At 37.5% G+C, this 20850-nt stretch overlaps 1 protein-coding gene across 1 annotated transcript in view; it reads left to right on the forward strand.

Moving 5' to 3' along the window:
* Positions 1 to 15918: 15918 nt before the first annotated feature.
* Positions 15919 to 20850, forward strand: part of DNAH5 (dynein axonemal heavy chain 5) — a 116359-nt gene continuing 111427 nt past the window's right edge. Inside the window, exons 1-2 of the mRNA XM_039714905.1 lie at positions 15919 to 16047; positions 20400 to 20534. Coding sequence (XP_039570839.1) covers positions 15991 to 16047; positions 20400 to 20534 — 192 coding nt within the window. The 5' untranslated portion in view covers positions 15919 to 15990. The remainder of the gene's footprint in view (positions 16048 to 20399; positions 20535 to 20850) is intronic.

Raw genomic sequence — 20850 nt, forward strand, 5'->3', positions numbered from 1 at the left:
TTGTGTCCAACCCCCTCCACTCTGAATGTGCAGGAGGAGATGGTAAGCTGGGGACACAGCAAAAGCACAGCTCTGGTTGCTCAGCAACAACTGCAGCTTTTTACTGTGAGTGTGTGTTAAGCAGGCACTGGCAGTCATGCTTTTTCCAGAAAGGTTTGATTTAGCACCAAGCAGCCAATTCCTCTTTGACATGGTTGGAAGGCACAGGCTGCTCACATATAGTCCAGAAAGGCCAGGATAAATGTATAACTTTGCATTATTGCCACTTCAGTGGAATTGAAAAGGTTTTGGCATTTGTTTATGTAATGTGGAAATTTGCAATCTATACTTCCTCTGTTGCTAAGGTTATGTAAAGGGAAATGCTTGCTTATTGGCAAATAACTGGGTTTACTTTTAGGTTTCTGAGTAGATACTTAAAATACCTGAAAGGGGTTTTGGGGTGGGGACCTGGGGTTGAGCCACAGTGAAAGAGATAAAAATGAACACTTTCTGCCTCTGTGCAGTGGAACTGCTAATGATGAAAGGCTGCAGCTGGTCCAGTTTAACTGCACAACAGAAAGGGACAGAACACCAACAGTTCAGGGAAATAACAGCGTGCCTCCTGTGTTGCTGTGTTCCTGTGACACCCAGTAGACTGCAGGGTGTTGTGGTTTAACCCAGCTGGCAAATAAGGCCCATACAACAGTTCACTTACATCTCTCCTTGCACTGCAATGGGAGAAGACTATTAGAATGAAAGTGAAGATGGGTTGAGATAAAAACTGTTTAATAAGGAAAATAAAGTCCTGTGTGCAAGCAAAGCAGATTAAGGAGTGCATTCACCACTTCTTATAGGCTCCATCATATTTAATGTGACTTGGGACAGCAAGCACCATTTCTCTGAATGTCCCCCCTTCTCCCCCTGCTTTACAAATTGAGAATGATGCCACGTAGTCTGGAATACCCCTTGGGTCAGCTGTTGTGGCTGTGCTCCCTCACAACTTCTCGTGCTCCCCGAGCCTTTTGTTGGTGGGGTAAGAAAGTCTTGGTGCTGGCTGAGCACTGCTCAGCAGTGACTGAAACATCCCTGAATTGTCAGCACTGCTTCCTGCACAAATCCAAAACATGGCCCCATACCAGTTACTAGGGAGAAACTTACCTCATCCAAACCCAGCACACAGGGTATTAGGGGAACTGGATTAAATGTGAACAAAAAGGCTAAGTGCAGAGTGGTACTTGACACTCCTTATACTGTCTAAGATTAAGGAAGGGCAGGCTGAGTTACAGAAGACTTTTTGGAGGCTATTGCAGGACAAAAAACCTCAACCCTCTTTATTTACCCTTTTGAGTACAATTTGCCCTCAAGCATCTCTTCTATTTATACTCAAATCAGGTGTCTTTCCTGCTTGGCTGAGGAAACAGAAAGGAGTTGTCCTCTGTGAGGATGTTTGAAACATTTAGAACTCCCAGAAAAGCTGAAGACGCTGCTATAGTATTATGACAAAAAAGGAGAAATATTAGTATGTTGCATGAAAAGTATTAGAAACTTCAGATTCTTGGAGCAATGAATCCTTCGTGTTGCTGATTTTGTAGCTGTGTCTTCTAATCTGTGAACCAAATCATATTTTCCTATTCCATTTGTGATTCCCATATTGTTGTTGTGACTAGCACATATGAATGTAATTGTTGCTACAGCAGGTTGAAGAATGGTCTAAATTGCAAATTTTAGACTAACTTAAATGATGTCACTTCTATTATCCGAATGAAGGAGAAGCTGGGATTTTTTTACTGAAATATGTGATTCCAGCCTTTGTATTTTAGATAATAGTTTACAAAAGAAAATCTACTAGGTTTTTTTTCCACAGCATGAAACACGTAGTGTTCCACAAACACTAACAATTTAAAGAAAAATCAGATTTTTACTATGGAAAAGAAGTGTTTTCTTTAGCAGATAATAGAGGGTGGAGTATTCAAGCTCCAACTGCGAAGGGATTATGAGATCATAACTTGGATATGTAGTCAGTACCAGAAGTTTGAGTCAGTAGCTTCTGCTTTACCATTTTATTGCTAAAAATCTATATACCAAAAGCATTTTAAATGTCTAACATGGAGAATAATGCATTCTGCCTTTCATGAACTTTATTTGGCATGTTTTGAGGTGCAAAAATGTAATACGTGGAAATTGAGATTTCTCCAATCTATTTCTAATGATCTTTAGTTTAATAAGGAATTAAAACTTCCCTTCTTCCTGCTCTGAATTGTTTTCTCTTTTCAAAGTTTTTGACCTCTTCAAGAAGAATGCTTATTGTATGTGGTGAACTGTTTATTAATATAAATCAGGTCAAGAAGAACAGAACTCCTTTGTATGCAATAATTTCTTTTACTCTTGGTTTTCTATTAAATGCTGTGTGTGTACAAAGGATGTATAAGTAAGAAGATCTTTCTGTGAGGATTTATTAACAGGATTTTTAGCTGATGGCATATGTTGGCTGTGAAGAAGAGAGATTGATTTTTTGAGGGAAATGTAAAAACCAACAGAATGGTGGGGGTGAGAGTGAGAGTGCTCTCCACCAGTGTGGCCAGGTGATGGGTGCCTGCTGAGCTCCCTCTTAGACTGGTCTGTCTATGCTTCCAGTGCAGCAGGTGGCAGTGATAAGGATAAAACTCCCTAGTGTTACTGCTTATTGGAGTATGCCAGTCAAAGGTAAATGTTGCTTACTGGTTTTTAAATCTCTTTGCACCCATGTTATCCAGTAATAGTTATCAAGCATCTCTATGACCATTTTCTACTGTGTTATGCATTATGTTTGTTTTTTGTAAAATAAAATCTTCCAAGACAAAAAGCAAAGAAAGGAGTAAGTGAGGAAGGGTGATCCTTTTGCCAGAGGGAATGACTTTCTATAAACATGGCAACAGCGCTTTAGGGGCTTGCAGGGGCAGGCCACAGAATAACAACATAAGAGTATTAGCGGGAAAAAAAACCCCAAAAAAACCAAACCAAAACAAACTACCCACAGAGACTCTGGAAAACAGCTTGGGTGCAAGACTACAGAACTATAAGCCTTTGGTGTTACTGAGGTGAAAGTACCATGCCGTAAGATGTTTTCAGATTTGTTGGAATTTAAAAGCTGAAGTTGAAATCTACTGAAATACATGAAGGGACTGTAACAATCTCAACAGAACAGTGAGCTTAACCTTCACCTGTGGTGGGGTTATTTTATATCCCTCCCAGATGATATGAACAGGCCTCTGGACAATTATTTAGCTGTAGTAAAGAGGAAATTTCTGCTGAAAGCTGAGAAGCAGACTTTTCAACAGTGTCGGTTTAGCCACATGCAGACAGTGCAGTAACTTTGGGGAAAAGCTTTTGAAATCTTACTTTGTTTTCTCAGGAGCACTGTTACAACAGTATTCAATTACAAATAATCTTAAATATTAAGAAAAATGTGAATAAAGGGGTTTGGATATTATCTTCCCCCTGCCCCAGCTTGCTATATTGCAGTCATGGGATCATGGTTGGGGAAAAAGGCACTGGAAGTACCAAGTGAAAGAGAAGTCTCAATAAAATGGTTTGTTAGGGGAGAGCCTCCAGAGGTCCATTAAAGGTAGTAATCTAAATCATAGGTTAATCAATAAATAAAAAAGTCTCTAAATGCTTAGAGCATAGAGAAAAGTGCCTTGTTAGAGGATGACTGATTTCAGAAAGAATGAAAGACTAAGAAGAGAGAAGAAAAAAAATTACAGCGTGGAAAAGAAATAGAAATCTATGGATTTGCTTATTACCTTTTTATTTCTCCAGAGAAAAAGAACTGGTATGAAAGCCAATGCTACTACCTTGGCTGGTTGGCAAGCAGTGTGTTTTTCATGCCATAGCTGCTACTATTAAAAAATTGCCAAGTGGGTGTTTTTTAGCTATTAGTCAAAGAATTAGGTATCATGAATTAAATGTACTTGGTTGCTGCAGCTTTGTTTAATTAATTTTTTATCAAACTTAAATTTTAAGGAAATTAGTAGGTAAAAGTTGCATTGAATTGAATCCTGTTTGATGGTAAATAAACCCAATAGACTGAAAAATGAGTAAGGCATTCTTAAAGACTACTTGGAAGTAAATATTAATTTAAAATGTCATAACCTTACAAAATAAAAACACTTCCCCCATCACTTTCTACATTTTGAAATCTATGTGTGGAAGAATTTAATTTCCTTTAGTTGTGCGTGTATTAGTAAATTACAGGAGGGAGAGAAGACAAAGAAGGCATTTTACTTTCAATGTTTTCAAACTGAAGACTCCTTGTATGGGCTAGTAACACAGCTGGACAAATATCTCTTCCTCAGTTACTGTGGAAGAAGTGCCATGCAACTTCTATTTTTTGCTAATGCATCTAGCTCTTTTTGAAGACGGTCTGGTAGGCACGCCTCAAACTAAGACTGGTAAGAATGGTCCAAAGGACAGCTGGAGGTTTAAATAACTTCTAAGTGACTGAAAAAAAACCCCAGCAAGCTCAGCATAGCTAGTGAACTGTTTTAATGAATATATTGTGCATAACAGGGTGATACAGTACAATGGAAATACCTTTTTATGAAAATCTGTAATGGCATAGATATGTAGTGCACAGGTTACTTACATCATGCTTGCTATATGGTTAAGCTTTTATGACTGGACTGTATCTTAAAGTGTTTTTCACACTAAATGTTTCTATCACTTACTCAGTATGAGTACATCCTGTCTCACCTGCAGAGCTGGCTTCTTTCTCTGGAGCATAAGAAGTGCTTTTCTTGTGACCTGTAGGTCAGAGGAGTTACTCCTGTGAGCTCAGTGCACCTGTGAATGGAGATTTTAAAAGCTGTAGAGCAGTTTAGTTCAGCTGTGTCTGAACAACTCTAAAAAACAATAAATGAGTGTGGTGAAAAATCCTAAATTCAGCACAGCAATAGACCCCTTCAAATGTTAATATTACTAACAAAAGGAGAAAAAAAGCTTTCATATCTGTTTAGTTGCTTCTGTGTGGATCCAGGTGTTCTTTTGGTGCTGGCAACTAAGGTTAGGGTAGTCTTGGGACATGGAACAAATTGCATGGCCTGAATCAAAGGACTTATCTGACCAGAAAAAAAAAAAGTGAGCTTTTAACTGACAATTTTTTTTGCTATTCCATGGAAAACAAATTATCTAAATAGAAATTTTGTTATTAGTGCTAAGCTACCCAGAAACATCTCAGGCACAACCAAGATTTTAGTTATTGATTTACTTATGTGGTATGAATAGCAGGAAAAAAAAAAATCAGGCATGTGTCTTTAAGGCTTGTGCTGCTGAATCCTCTTCCAACTCAAGTAAATAAAGGGCAGTGGAACAGAAAATACAAACAACTACAAACATCACTACCTTCACTTAAAAGGATAACAAAACAGCTTGTCGAAAGTAGTTAATATTTGGAAAAGTATTTACTACCTGAAAAAGTGATAAATTACATAAATAATGAGTTTGCCCAGTGTCCTATGCTGATCTTGAAAAAGTACAAATAAATTTTTTTACCTTTATAGTGATAGAAGTTGCATTTTATACAAATTTCTATTTCATCATCTAATGTGCCTAAAATGGAAATGTTAAAAACTTGTCTCCAGTAATCTTTTGTATTTTTAAGACTGGGCATTTGTCTTAGGCTTAATGGAAAAGGGAAATTTTAACTAGCAGTGATCATGACCCCTTAAATTAGGATGATTACTAATTTCTGTATGTTAGCCAGTTGTTCACAAAGGTAGAAATAGGCTTTGCGGTAGTAAAGATCAGTTCAGAGACCATAATTTTGATGTGAATTTTGGTCTAGATTTGTTATTTTCCCATTTGCTTACACTGAATTTTCATTTGCCATTCTAATGCATCATAGTTGCTCAGTCTTGGAAGTTTCTGTAATTCATTGTGCTCCTCCTTATTACCTGGAATAACATACTTTTGTCTGCAGGTGTCACTCTTGTAGCTTTTCCTTTTTTCACCTGACTCTGCAGATGCCTGGAGTGTTCCACTTATACCTTAAAACTGTTGCTGTAAGATCTAACTATTCATTTTTTTCCTATCCTCTCCATTCCGACATTTAATCAAGTCTCTATCTTTGAAGGTCATTTCCCTTATGGTTTTCCTAAAAGCACTTGACAATTGATCTTTTTGAAAGCTTTATTTGCAAATCCATATAATTTAGCTCAATCTTCTTTACACTAATGCTTATTAACCTCTTTAGTGAACCTCAGCAGTTCATGACGAGTGTTTCTCTCTTTTCACAAAAATCTTTTTGGGTTTTCCTTTGGAAATTAAATAATTCAAGCTGCCTCTTAATTATATGCTTTAATACAATGCCTGTTACTTTACCTACCAAGGCTGCCTCATCAGGTGTTTCTCACTCAACTAGTCCTGAAGGTGTGCATTTATTTTATTAGCCAGTGCCCAGTCTTCTGATACTCATGCAGAGTACATGTCACATTAAGAAGTTTTACTCTTTTGTCTGAGTTCCTTTGCAATTTTTGGGCATCTAGCCATCTGAGGCATTACTTTCCATTCATTTAGAGAAAAAAAAGAAAAAATTTTTTTTTTCTTGTTTAGCTTATAAACTCATCATCTGGCCCTAATATATTTCCTCCTTAATGGGAGATTTCTGTGAAGAAAATATTGAATTCTGCAGCAAAAATATATACAATTTAGTATTCGTCTATTGCTTTCTTATAGAATCATAGAATGGTTTGGATTGGAAGGGATCTTAACATCTAGTTCCAACCCCTGTGCCATGGGCAGGGACACCATCCAGTAGACTAGGTTGCTCAGAGCCCCATCCAGCCTGGCCTTGAACACCTCCAGGGATGGGGAACCCACAGCCTCTCTGAGCAGTCTGTTCTGTTGTCTCACCTTCCTCACAGTAAAGATTTTCTTCCTAATATCTAATATAAATCTAACCTCTTCCAGTTTGACTGTGTTTCCCCTTGTTTTGTCACTATGTGCTCTTATAAAATATCCCTCTTTGTCTTGTGAACTCCCTTCAGCTGCTGGAAGCCCACAGTTAAATCACCGCAAAGGATTTTCTCTTCCAGGCTGACCAAACACAATTTTCTCAGCCTTTCACCTTAGGACAGGTGCTCCATCCTTCTAATAATCTTGCTGGCTCTCTTCTGGATTCACACCAACAGGTTCATGTTTTTCCTGTGCTGGTTGCAGCACTGCACGTGGGATCTCACCAGAGAAGAGTAGCGGGGCAGAATTCCCTCTGTCCCCTGCTGGCCACACTGCTTTGGATGCAGCCCAGGACACATTTGGCTTTCTGGGCTGCAAGAGCACATTGCTGGGTCATGTCCAGCCTCTCATCCACCACCACTCCCAAGTCTTGCAATGCCATGGTTTTTTTAAGACATTGTGGGAAATTTTCTATTATTGTGGTGCACCATGGCAGGGATCTCATTATCACCATTTTGTATTTCTTATCAGCTATTATTCAATCTGCTTCATCTTGCCTTATTGGATCTTTGTCTAAGCTGTCAGGTTTTAATTTATCTGGATTTTTTCCCTGTCTTTGTTGTTCCAGCTTTTTGGAGGATACCTGCTGGCTTTTGCTCTACTTTTTAGCTATGCTGACTGGCTTACGCTTTTTCTCAAGTTTTTCTGTGGTAGAAGCTGTGCAATTGCACTCTGTTTTCAGTATGTGTTCTTAAATAGTTTTCATGTTGTTTGCAAAGATTTAATCATTTTGGCTGGTTATTTTTATCTTACTTTTAGTGGTTCCCCAGTTTGAAGATGCACTGGCTTTTCTAAAGCTTTTGTTAATGCTGTTGTGATGACCCATCCTTAAGGGGAAGGAAGCATCTAAGATTTGTAAATGCTCTTTGGTCATCAGGAACAAAAAATGTAAGAGCATCTGCAAACAATTAGAAAATTTTATTAGTAAATTACACACTTGGATGGAAATTGGTGTGCAAGTCCCTGACCTACTATATTAACACCCACCAGGGGCTTGGATGAAAGAGCGTGGCGGAAGGCACACTTGGATGGAAATTGGTACAAGTCCCTGACCTACTATATTAACACCCACCAGGGGCTTGGATGAAAGAGCGTGGCGGAAGGGATGAAAAAATTTAAAGAGTGAGAGATTAATTAAAAAAGGGAAATAAAGGAAACCAAAAAGGAAAAACAAGAGAAATTAAAGGGTGAGAGATGAATTACAGAAAGAAAGCAACAGAAAAAGAGAGAAAATTATCATGGCTTCTGGTTCCAGCGTCGATCCAACAGATAAGAATTGATCTAGCTGTGTCAGTCCACCAGTGAGACATCCAGAGTCCTGGGGGACACTGCCCAGGCTTGGCAAAGTACCTTTTTTATGGATAGGTTTCTCTCTTCCTATATAAGTTAGTTATCATGTACAGGCTTTTCTGGAAAGGCATTGGAGGCCTTTGGGGGTCACTGATATCTCAATCCCATGTTATAGTTCATGCCCACTTCCTGCCACTCATTCCTGCACTTGTGCTCTAGTGTGTTGTGGTTCCTTCCCAGGGAAAAGTGCTGCTCTATCTCCAGCCTGGCCTTCCAGCAAAGTCTTGCTCTTTTTTATGATGTGTTAACACCATGAATGGGCACCACTCAGGTTGTTGTGTGGCCTGGGTGGAGTGTGGGGATACATCACAACTATCCATCTTGTCACCAGTCAGGTTCTCTGGGCCTCTAGAGCTGTGAGGTTGCTAAATTTAGTGTTTTATTTGAACTTTAATATTTTGAACCTGATATTGTGCCTTTTTAGGCACTGAGGCCTCATGTGGTTTTGAATTATGAACTTTCTATTATCGATGTCTAAAAAAATTAGTATCAGCATCGCAATCTGAAATCGTATTTCCCAGGTGTATATGAATACAGCTGAAGTTACTTGCTGATTCTGTTCCCTGCCATGGGACCCTCCTTGTCACTGTCAGCATGTCACAGTCAATACTTCAATGCTAATTAGGCAGACAGTAATATAATATGCTGTGCCTATCTTGTTTCTGACTGAAACTTTAAGCTGTTGGGCTCTGGGTGACCCTCTAACTTGTTTGAACACTGAACTCTTAAACCAATGTGCACTTTTCCACATTTCCTATGTAGTAAATACCTTGATGTAGGACACAAAGTACCAGTGGATATCCTCCTTATGCTATTCTGGTAGTTTCTAGTTCTATTGTTACAGCCATTTCTTAGTTTGAAGGTAGTACCTCAGATCCCCTATCTTTGTTCCAAGGACTTTTCCTGCTTATGTAAAAGCAGTTATATACTTGTTTTAGTTTTCTGGTTTCTCCTACTTTGTTCAAAAGAACATTTTACTGTCCAGCCTTTTGCTCTGGCTTGTAGTGTGACAGGTGGAACCCTCTGCTTTCTCATGTCATTAGCTCCCACTTCCTGCCACTAGTGTTTTTCACGCAAGTGGATGTGTATTTTGAGAACAAATGATCTTTAGCTCCTGATAATGTTTCCTCAGGCTAGGTTTAAAACTTCTTCTCTAATATTTAAGAGTAAAAGCCACCAAGTTTATCTAATTGTTTCTTCCAAAACTATTCCTTTAATTTCAGTACTGTTCTCATCTTCCAGGGAATCTGGGCCTTGCTTCTTTCCTGGTTTTCAGTTGCATGCTGAGAATTTATCATTCTCTTTAGTCTGCATTTCTAGGGATATTGGAATATCTGAGTGGTGCTACGGATGCTTGTAGATCCTGAGGTAGGGTATTTCTGCCTTTGATCCTTGTGCTGGGCTAAGTTGATGGGTACAGTGTCCACATAATTTGAAACAGGAAAGAGTGTGTGTAGGTTTGAGGTGTGAGGTTTTGTAGCTCCTTAGAAAATTGGAAAATGTATCACTTACATGGTTACCTGAATGGCAATTTTCTGTCCTCACAATGTCTCTTCATTTGGTAAGACCCACACATCCTGTTTGTCCTGGTAAGCAGAAGGTTGATTATCTGTCAACTATATAATTAAGTGTTTTATTTTTTTATTGGTGGATCAAATAGGCAAGCATAGCCTGGAGAGCAAATGTTTTGCCTAAAACAGAAGAGGGAATTACATTAGGACTTCCTACATGGTAGGCTAGTTCTTTAAACAGTACTGTCTTTCACATAAAGTCCTTGTTGAATAGCAACGTAACGTGGTTAAATTCTTAGTCATATCTGTTACTTCATCAGGCAATTAAGAAGTGTGATTTTCAGCTATGATAGCTTTTCTTGTTCTCTTTTTTCCTTTTTTTATTAAATATCTTTCAGCTGAGGACATTAGGTGGCTGACAAATTGTAGACTTGTTAGACATTTTAAGACAAAAACTATTTTTTGGAATGACAAGTGATCCATATGCCTAGTAGTGAAGGAAATGACTAAATATGTTGAAGTTTAATTGTTCTCAGCAAAGTAGTTAAAATTATTTATTTAAATTATTTATTTAAAAGTTTTGTGTTAATTGTGTTATTAAAAGTGTTATTTGACTTTGAAAGCAGCTCAAGGTAATGTCTACCTTTAGCTCTAGTTATTTGCATTGTAGCTGTATCAAGGGAATGCAGCAGAGTCTAATATCCTTTTCTTGAAGTTCCTTCAGTTACATTCAGTGTAGATTTTAATTTGTGATTTGTCAGTGATCATCTCTGTAAAGAATATTTCAACTGCCAAATTTTATATAGACTATTTTGTGAAAAAAACCTTGTAAGTCATGTACACTTTCAGCTTTTAACCACTAGATGGTAGCTAACTGTTATCTACTACTCCTAATTTCCCACAGTAAAAGAACCCTCGTTGCCAAAACTGTGCAATGTAACACTAACAAAAAAAAAAAAATCATAGAATCATAGAATATACTGTGTTGGAAGAGACCCATCAGGATAATCAAATCCAACTCCTGGTTCTATTCAGAACACCTCAGGAGTCACACTGTGTGCCTGAGAGCCTTGTCCAAATATTTCTTGAACTCTGTCAGGCTGGTGCTGTGGCCACTGCCCTGTGGAGCCTGTTGCAGTGTTTAGTCACCCTCTGGGTGAAAAACCTTTATCTGATATCCAAACAAATCTTCCTTACTCAGCTTCAGGCCATTCCCTTGGGTCCTGTCACTTGCCACCACAGAGGAGAGAGCAGTGTCTGCCTCTCCTCTTCCCATCACACTGTGGGGATGGAGCCCTGCAGAGCCCCACTAGTGACTGGTCTCCAGTCTGATCTTACCCCATTTACTAATTTTGATACTGGAACATGAACAACGTCTTTTGGCATTGTGAAATGAACTTTTATAATTCCTAAAATAGTATGACAACTCAATATTTTAGTTTAAAAAGTGTTTCTCTGACACAGTTGATTGTGTGCTTCATAATCTTTTACTCATCTGCACAACAGTAATTTACCCCAAATCTGACACTTAATGCTTTGCTGGGTGTGGAGGAGAGCCCAGGCTAGCCAGAGACATATGAGAGACTAAAATTACTCTTGGAATTCTCAGTTATAATACAAGATCCTCATTAATGTAGAAATCAAATTATTAAAAATAATCCAACTTCACCATGGATCTTGCACTCCTGAAGCATCTGGAGAGGAAATGTGTTTTTCAAATTACAGATCTGATGGTGTATCACCAGTAAAATAAAGGTAAAAGAGGAGGTTTTTTTCAAGTTGGTTAAAATCTGCAAGAGAACTTTTCTTTACCCACATTATAAAAATGTTTCTATAAGTCAAATTAGGTACTGGGATAGAACAAGGAGTCTTTGTTAAGCTCTGCCTCAGCAAGGACTGTTCTGGTCAAAAATCTGAAAAAAGTCAACCTAGATTATTTATCCTTTTACATAGCCAGTATACGCTACTATCCACTATAATGCTCTAATGGATGTAAAACAAATTCCTAAAGCAGTATTTTTATAGCAGTTTAAGCCAAAAGCAGCTAAACTATATTTAAGGCTAAGCATTATTTGTTTTTGTGGCTTATAAGCCAAAGAAGAGGTAGAGGTTATAAGAGTCTGGCATGTAATTGTTGACCAAAAGTTTTCTTCTCAGCTGTCTGGGTTGGTTGCATTAATTGAACTGGCTTTGCTGGAAGTCTGATTTGGACCCTAGGACAGCAGTGACCAGATGGTGGCAGTTAAGCACTGTCTCAACCACTTCGTTATTTTCCATTTTCTTTTTTATAACTTAATGAGATGGAAGATCACAGGAAGTTAAATTCCATAAACATCAATGATCTTTGAATGACTCTAACCAATGTCAGTGCATAATCTAGTACTGTAAATGCAGGCTGCCCCAAGGGTTCTGAGGATATATTACAGTTGCAAGAAGAGTTCCTGTGTAAAGTAACGATTTGTGGTTATTTGATATCAACACATATATGGGTTCCCTTCCTGGGTTAGATTAATCCTTGTCATGATTGACAGCCATTTTAATTCTAAAAATGTCACATTCCAAGTGACATTAAATTCCAAGTTACTTAAATGACTGAGATTTCTGGAGTTCAAAGACTATTTCTTTTTTCAAATGATAAATGAGCTGACAGAGATGCTCTGTTAGGTTTGCCATTTACAAACAAGAAAACTAGTTGAAGATAGGCAAGTTGAGAGAAGATTAACTGCAGGAATCATGATATTGTGGAGTTTAAAACCCTGAAAGAACCTTAGACTTTATAACATCAGATTTTTGACTTCTTGAGGGAATCTTCTTGGTGGAAACCCATAAAGGACTTCCCTAGTAGGAAACAGGGCTGAAGAAAACTTTGTGACCTGCAAGTATAACATCATTGGAACACACATTCAATGTGTAGAAGGAAGAAGAGACCTTGTAGGAGGCCAGCATGGATCAACACAGAGGGTATGAATGAAAACATGCAAACTTCCTTAGAATTTTGGGATGAAATAGAATCAGGGCCACGCAGGAAGGATATAGACACAATGAGTGTCTGTAGGATATGGACGCTCTGAGTTCACAGAGAAAGGGTTAAGAAGCTGAGCTGGAGTTCAAACTTGTGAGGAGGTCAAAGGGAAATGACAATATAATTTTTAAGTACAGTGACAGCACAAGAAAATGTAGGCCCACTGCTCAGGGGAACAGGAGACTAAGGCTCAAAGAACATAGGAAGCCTGAAGTTTTCAGCGACTTTTTAAATCAGTTTTCATGAGCTGGTTTTGCCCTCTGGCTCTTTTAGACCTTCAAGCCTCCTTGCAATGTGAACAAAAAGAAGAGATTATCTGTGATAGCCAAAGGTAGTGTTAGGGAGCACTTAAGCCAATTGGTTGTATAGAAGTCCATGGGGGCAGATAAAATACACCTGAAGGTCCTGAGAGAGGAAACCAATGTCAGTTTGAGGCCCATCTCTCTTCAAAAGGCCATGATGATCTGGGGAGGTTTCTGATAACTAGAATCAATTGCATTGGAAAAGACCTTTGAGATGGTTAAGTCCAACCTATGACTGAACACTGCTGTGTCAACTAGGTCATGGCACTGAGTACCACACCCAGTCTTTGTTAAACACCTCCAGGGACAGTGACTCCATCACTTCCCTGGGCAGTGCCTCCCAATGTCTAGTCACCCTTTCTGCCAAGAAATTCTTCCTCATGTCCAACCTAAACCTCCCCTAGTGCAGCTAAAGACTGTGTCCTCTTGTTTACAAAGAGGAGAAAAGGGAGGGTCCTGGGAATGACACACCAATCATCTGCTCCTGGTCAGGTTGTGGGGCAAACTGTTGTGGAAGCCATTTCATGGCACACGAAGCCCCAAGAAGCTGATTGTGAACAGCCTTCATAGATTTACAAGTGTCACATTCTTCATGATCAGCCTGATCACCCTCTGTGGTGAGATGGATGGCTGTGTAGAAAAATGGGAAGCAGCAGTGGTGGGTACTGAGAGAACTCTGCTCATTTAGCCACAGGGAGAAAAGGCTAAGGGGAGATCTTATTGCAGCCTATAATTGTCTAATTAGAGGGTAGAGAGACAACAAAGCTGAACCCTTGATTAATGCTTCATTAAGGTTTGTGGTAGTAAGAGCCAACGTTCACAAACTGGAACGTGGCAGATTTCAGCTAGATGGGAACAGTCTTTATGCTGGATGGTGAAGTTACGTTGGGCAGAGTTATATAGCCCCAGAGGGTGCAGAATTTCCACCCTTAGAGATATTAAATCTGCAAATATCTCTGAACAACCCATTCTAATTGGACCTGCTCTGAGCAAAAGATTGGTCTAGATAACTTTTGGAGATTTTTAAAAATTCTTATAATTTTGTCATTTGCTGTGACTTTATAGCATTTTAGGAAAAAGATCCATGATTTTTAGCTGATTTTTCAAGAGATTTAAGTAAGGGGTTTTTTCCTTTTTTTTTTTTTTTTTTTTTTTTTTTTTTAAGAACTTTTATTGCTGGATGGTGAAGTTGAGCCTGTTTGCCTGAGATTTTACTTTAGAAATCGCATACATAATGCAAATAAGTATAGAAGCAGAGAATGGTTTTGGTTGGAAGGAACATGAAAGATCAGTTGGTTCCAGCCCCTCTGCCATGGGCAAAGACACCTTCCACTAGACCAAATTTTTTGGCGCCCCATCCAGCCAGCCTTGAACACGTCCAGGACTGGGGCATCCACAGCTTCCCTGGGCAACCTGTGCCAGTTCTTCACCACTCTCACAGTGAAGAGCCTGCTGTACTGCAGTTTAAGGCCATTCCCTCTTGTCCTACCTCTACTATGCCATTCCAGCCTTCTTTCAGGCCCCTGTTTAGGAAATGGTAGGTGCTGGAAGATCTCCCCAGTGCCTGCTCTTGTCCAGGCACAACCGCTCTGGCCCTCTCAGCCTGTCTTCACAAGAGAGCTGCTCCAGTTCTGTGAGCAACTTAGTGGCTCTCTGAACTCCTTCCAACAGAATGTCAACAATTAATTCCTCAGTAGTTTGAATATATCCATAGGAATTAACTTTATATGTAATATTTAATATTGTGATTAGTTTTAAATGATAACTCTGTAAAGGGTTCAGAAAAATCTGTGGATGTTTACTTTTACCCTAAATGCAATTTTTCAGTCTTTCTCTTTCAAACATGTATGCACAACTGGATTTGATTAGAGTAGGTGGGGAAAATGTAGGTAATGCAGGGGAAACGGTTTTTACTCATGTGCTTTTTCTCAATGCTAAGGTTGTCAAGTGCTTTTAGACATTACTCACATTGATATGAGTGGAAGCAGAAATATTTAGGGACATTTTAAGCCAGAAATAGCTGTAAAATGTCTGTTTTCTTGTTCCTAATACTGGATAATTAGATTGTTTTTCTTGGCATTTTCAAGAGGACATTGGATTATGTTCAGTCACTGAAGGGGAAAAAATCAAAGCTCTTTTAGGAAGGAAAAACCCAACATTTCTTGCTGAAGAAAAATTTCTGTATTAAGCAACCACTGTACAACTGAAAAATAAGTGTAACTGAACGTACTTCTATAAAAGCATTAATAGAAAACTCAGTAATTTACAAGTCTGTAGGTACAAGATATTTGAAAGTTGCTTGACTGTTGCTGTATATTTAAACAGTCACCTGTGACAAGGAAACAAAGATGCCTGTTGACACAAGGATTGCTTCAGAAGGCTAAACACAAATCAGAGAAGCAGTTATAAAATTGACTTCTGCAAATACTTATGGTGCCCTTGTGTGTGATGAATTGTATCCAGCCGTGTTTGTATGTAAACAGTATCACCTTAACAACACTGTGGTTGGTAGCAGTAACTTTCAAGGCCTAATATATAGGCAGTAAATTCTGATGGCTAGAGACCTCTTGTTTCTGTGGTAGTGCAATTTAATTTTCTAGCATTTTGTATGCACACAAGAACTGAATTTTGAATACAGAGATAAGGTTAATAGATACTGGGGTTTTTATGTCCTTACTATATTTCCTGGAGTTATTTTGGCATTCCTACTGAAAGGAAAGAAACAAGTGCAAACAAAAGGTTGGGGGGAGTACAAAATGATGACTGTAGAAGCTTTCCCCATGGACTAGAGATTGTTCCTGAAAAAGAGTGCTTGGTGCTTATATTGAATAGTACAATGTTTAGAGCTGGAAGAAAGCAACTTTGGAAACGAAGCATTGGCAGAGTGATAAAGGTAAGGAAAACTGAATTTTGAACTAGGTTTAGACTAATAAATGCATAATTTGAATAAAAATGTGTATTGAGGGGGGAAGGCATGGAAAAAAGTGTTTTAAAATAGGCGTAAGTGGATGATAGTTGCACAATTTTTTTTGAAAGGCAAATTTGCACTGGGAGCTGTTTATGCATTTGGCTAGTGGTGCTTGTGTCTTGCCCAGATTGTTGCAATGGTCTGGTAATGGTATAATTTCACAAATGCTATATTAGTACACTAAAGAGTTTGATGCGGCAACAAAACATGGGTTGATTCTGCCATGAAGGAAAACAGAAATGTAACATCACTTTCCCCATACTTCTAAGATGGAAATAGAATTTTGAAGGCAATACTTAGCATTGAGAAACCACAACAGACTACAGAAGTCATTAAGATACTTGGACTCATTAAAAGCTGCTTATTTAAGCAAACTGTTCCTGAGTTAATGCAATCTGATAACACATATGCAGAGCTCTGATTTTTGAGATTTAAGAGTTAGATAAGGGATCTGCCCTAATTCTTTAGGGTTTGCATTTTTTTGGAAAGAGGAAATAAAAACATTGAAATTTGAAAATTGAAAACTCAGGGTGCTGGAAAATAAGTGAAATGGTGTGCAGTTTACTTTTGATGGGAAATTCATGAGCAAGGCTTATGTAATATAAAGCATCTTAGGAAGTTAAAGGAGAGACAAAGGAATTCCACTCTGGTTAAATAAATTTTGGATAAGTCAGTAAATTAACAATAAAACATTGTTACTTTTTGACTCTTTCACTATTGAACTTCCCTGTAAAGTCTTGCTCATCAATAAGACTCTGATTTCAGCATGTCTAAATTCAGTGATGCTCAGTATTCTGACAAGAAAATGTCTCATTTGCTGGATAAAGAGTGTTCAGAACAAGTTTTATCTTGTGTGCATATGACTTGCATACTAAACAACATTCTTGCTAGCTCTATTCAGGGTGTCTGCATCAGCAGCTACAGTCTGTAATGGAGAAGCTGGCAATAGTCAATAGCTGGTTTCTAAGCCTCTTGTTTCAAGAAATGAACCCCTTGAATCCCTGACTTGTGCTCTTTTAGTACCTGCTGCTTGAGTATATATCCTTTTTTAGCAGCTAGGAAACTTTTTGAAAATTTTAATTTAATCTCACATTATTTCTTCAGACTGATGGTGAGATGTTTATGGGTTTAGGTATATGAAAGATAGATTTAGGAATATCTCTCTTTTCTTGCTTCAGGAGAAGATGTCTGTTGAAATAGTTTCCTGTGCCAAATTTTTAGTATTTAGGTATTAACAATTTTAAGATTTTTATGAAACATAAATCAAGCTACGTGTTACAAATGGACTAATCATCAGAAAAGGACATATCAGTTAATGAGTTTAGCTTTGGACCTTCGTCTGTTATGGCACTGTGTCATATAACCTTTCTTACCTTCATAACCAAAAGTGGTAAAAGAAAGCCAAAACTAAAAATGACCATGTTACCTGCGTTTTTCTTTACATGAAAAACTGAGCTGAAGGTGTACCATTAAAAACTTGGGCAATCTTTCCTGATATCTGAGACAGTGTTTATCTCTTATAAATACTGCATTCTCTTACATCTTGGGACATTAGGAAGAGGTGTTGATGCACGACCTTGATCAGAGTTGCTGCTAATCCTTTTCTGGATTTGCATATTGGTGTTACTGCATGAAACAGCAATTTCTCTTTTAACTACATAAATGATCCTGTGTGTTTTTCAGCATTCTTCTATCTTCAAATCTTCGTCTTTGTATTCTATGAAATTATGAATTACATAGAGCTGCCTATTCTTGGATAATATTTTTGGTATAGATTCTGTTTAGGCCTATGTACTTCTGTAGTGAATACTGCAAGATGTAAAATTACAGAAACTCTTAGACCATGACCACAGTGCTGATTTGAAGTGAGATGTGAGGGTAGCTAAAAGGGAAAGGGAAGAATGAGAGGTAGAATGCTCAGCATTTTCTTGTAATTAATTCTCTGAAATTCCTAATCCTAAGTAAAGAATATCTTAAAAATTCATTATTTTAGTAGTATGCAAATGGAAGCTCGGAAGATAGACTGGGAGACAGTTTCCAGCATAAAACATAAAAATGCATTTATGCATTTTTAAATGCATAAATTAGTGAACTGCTATTGAAAGCACTGAAGTTAGGTTTCCTCTACTTTTCTGTGTACAACCTAGTCCTAAAAGTGAGGCAGAAGTCTCTTCCAACGATTGCAACAGTTAATGTGCGAGTTTGTGATGAAGCAACACTTCATTTGGTAAGGAAGTTTGTAGAAAGGATAACTCATCAAAATATAGAAGCATGACAGCTTGAATTGTATCAAGTGTTCTTGCATTGCATTGTAGCAACTCTCAGGAAAAAAAATGTGTGGAACTTGCATTAGTAATAGAAATATCCAACACGTCAAAACAAATACCTTCCAGTAGTGATGTGATAAATACAAGTCAAAGTCTTAATCTTCACAAAACTATAGCTTTACCATTTAGTTAATAGTTTCCTGTTTCTCTAGGCATGGTTCATTGAGTAATTTAACTTAGTCTTTTAAAGTTTGGTGGTATATTAATGAATATTCTTGTTGGTGGACTTGGACAACAAATATTACCCAGTGCTTTATGAACAGCTATATACAATAGCTTGTATATTTGTTATAGGGCTTGAGACACAGCAATTAAATTTTTTTAAAAAACAGAAACAAATGTCAGGGCATGATTGTTCAGTTTGAGAAGAAGGTGCTCATGATTTCAGCCTATACAAGCAGCAACTTGTAGAAGAAATGGAGGCTATGAACATGTCAAGAGCAGCTGTATAGGTGGAGCTGGTGACTGAAAAAACAGTGTAAGATGTAGTCTTGTATAGTAATATATCTGGAGCTCTACATTGGAAACACAAGCAGAGTACAAAAGTAGTTTCTCTGTAGTTTAGGTAAAACAAAAGGCTTATTTCTGTATTAAATAGAAACTAATTGATGAGTATTGAGTTGTATTATTATTATTGTTTTTTAAAGATGCCCTATCAGTTGTGTTCAAGTTACTGAAACAATAGTTTTGAGTATTCTATTGTTACCACCTAGTGTTAATGAAGTTAATTCAAACAAAATGGTTGCTTTTTGCATGTCTAATGAGGAGGAAAATTTCTGCTCATGTTTAAAAACATGTAGGAAAAGCCAATCCTGTTATGACACTTAACTTTCAGGAAACTGAAGACCATGTCATAGGGTATGAGAGGGGTAAAGTAGCACAAAGTACATGTACAAATTAATCTGCTACTGTGTTCTTCAGACACATTGGCATAAAGAATAGGATTTGTATGCTTGTCTTTTATATGGAAAAATATTTCAAATGCATTCAGCATTTATGAAGGCATTGTAGTAGTTACAAGTATACCAGGTATTTGAAAATTCCTTCAGAAAGTAGGAAAGATATTTACATAAGGGTATAAAGTATATTATGCAGGTCCTTTTGGCTCTGCAAAAGCTTGTGGATAAATCACTTATGCATACTTTATAAAGTTACTAGTTTTCTCCTAATCACCAGGGAAATAAGGATTGAATTTACCACCAATGAAACATCATTCTAAATTTCTTTTGCAAATGAAATTATATTGAATCTTGTAACTTGCGAGCACAATAATACCAGTAACTATTCCAGAAGGCTATTTTGTCTATAATGTAATGAGGTGTGTTACATATGGGATTTCAATTTAATTAGAAGAGTAGGTTTACTACTTGAAGAATGGTATAATAGCTATAGTTAAGCACATTTGTAAACACTTGTGTACCTTGAGGCTTGTGGTTTGTTTTACTTCTCATTATATTAAAGAGATAATGTATAAAACCCTAGCTTCCTCCAGCAGCATCTGTCTTTATTAGAGAGTGCTTACAATATCTTCCACGAATAACAAAGATCAGTCAGAATCCTGTCTTGACTTGATGGTCATACGTGACTAGACTGAAAAGCTGAGGCAAAGGACTTAGGGTGTTGAAGGTAACCTGCAGAATAATGGAACTGTACATATAAAATACTGGGATTTTTTCACTACAAAACCTTTCAACAAATTAGCTTTCTGTACAACATTATTTACGATAGAAATGTTGTGATAAATCTGAAAATGGAACACCAGAAGCAAACTGTAAAATTGTAACAAAGGCTGCTTCTAAAATTTTCATTTGAGTGCCATAGAAACATAAATCATAAGTATGGATTGAATGTAATAGGCTTTACTTGTAAAAATAAATTTTATAGCTTTCTTTATTTTTGTGTTCAATTAGATAATGAATTTTTCATTGTCCACTTTGTATTTAATAACAGCAAAAGCTCAAGGATGAGAGGGAGGCTAAACGTGCTTGTCTGGATGGCAGACATGATTACTTACTGGATATTGTTGCCTCTTGTGTCAATATGGACAAAGCAGAAGTAGAAGATGCTATTCTTGATGGAAACCAGGTAATCTGATGAATTTGAAAATGAAGCTCATAGTATACTTTGGAACTAATATTACCTACCATTAAATTCTTGGTGAGATAATTTTCAGACTTCACACCTGAGATAACTCAAGTCTTCTGCTTGAAAAAATATTTTTCAGCATTTTAAATTAATTTGAACAAAAGTGTTCTTAATTCTAGGACCTGTTGTAACAATATTGATTTTTAAATTAATAAGAATTTCTCCTTTCCAGTGGTTATAGTTAATATGCTGAAACCTGTGACTGTATTTCATAGTGAAACCACAGTGTGAAATTTCCCAGTCCTTGAGTACACAG

Source organism: Passer montanus, unplaced genomic scaffold (genome assembly GCF_014805655.1).
Source record: "Passer montanus isolate IOZ18808 unplaced genomic scaffold, ASM1480565v1 scaffold31, whole genome shotgun sequence".
In the NCBI taxonomy this organism is placed as follows: domain Eukaryota; kingdom Metazoa; phylum Chordata; class Aves; order Passeriformes; family Passeridae; genus Passer; species Passer montanus.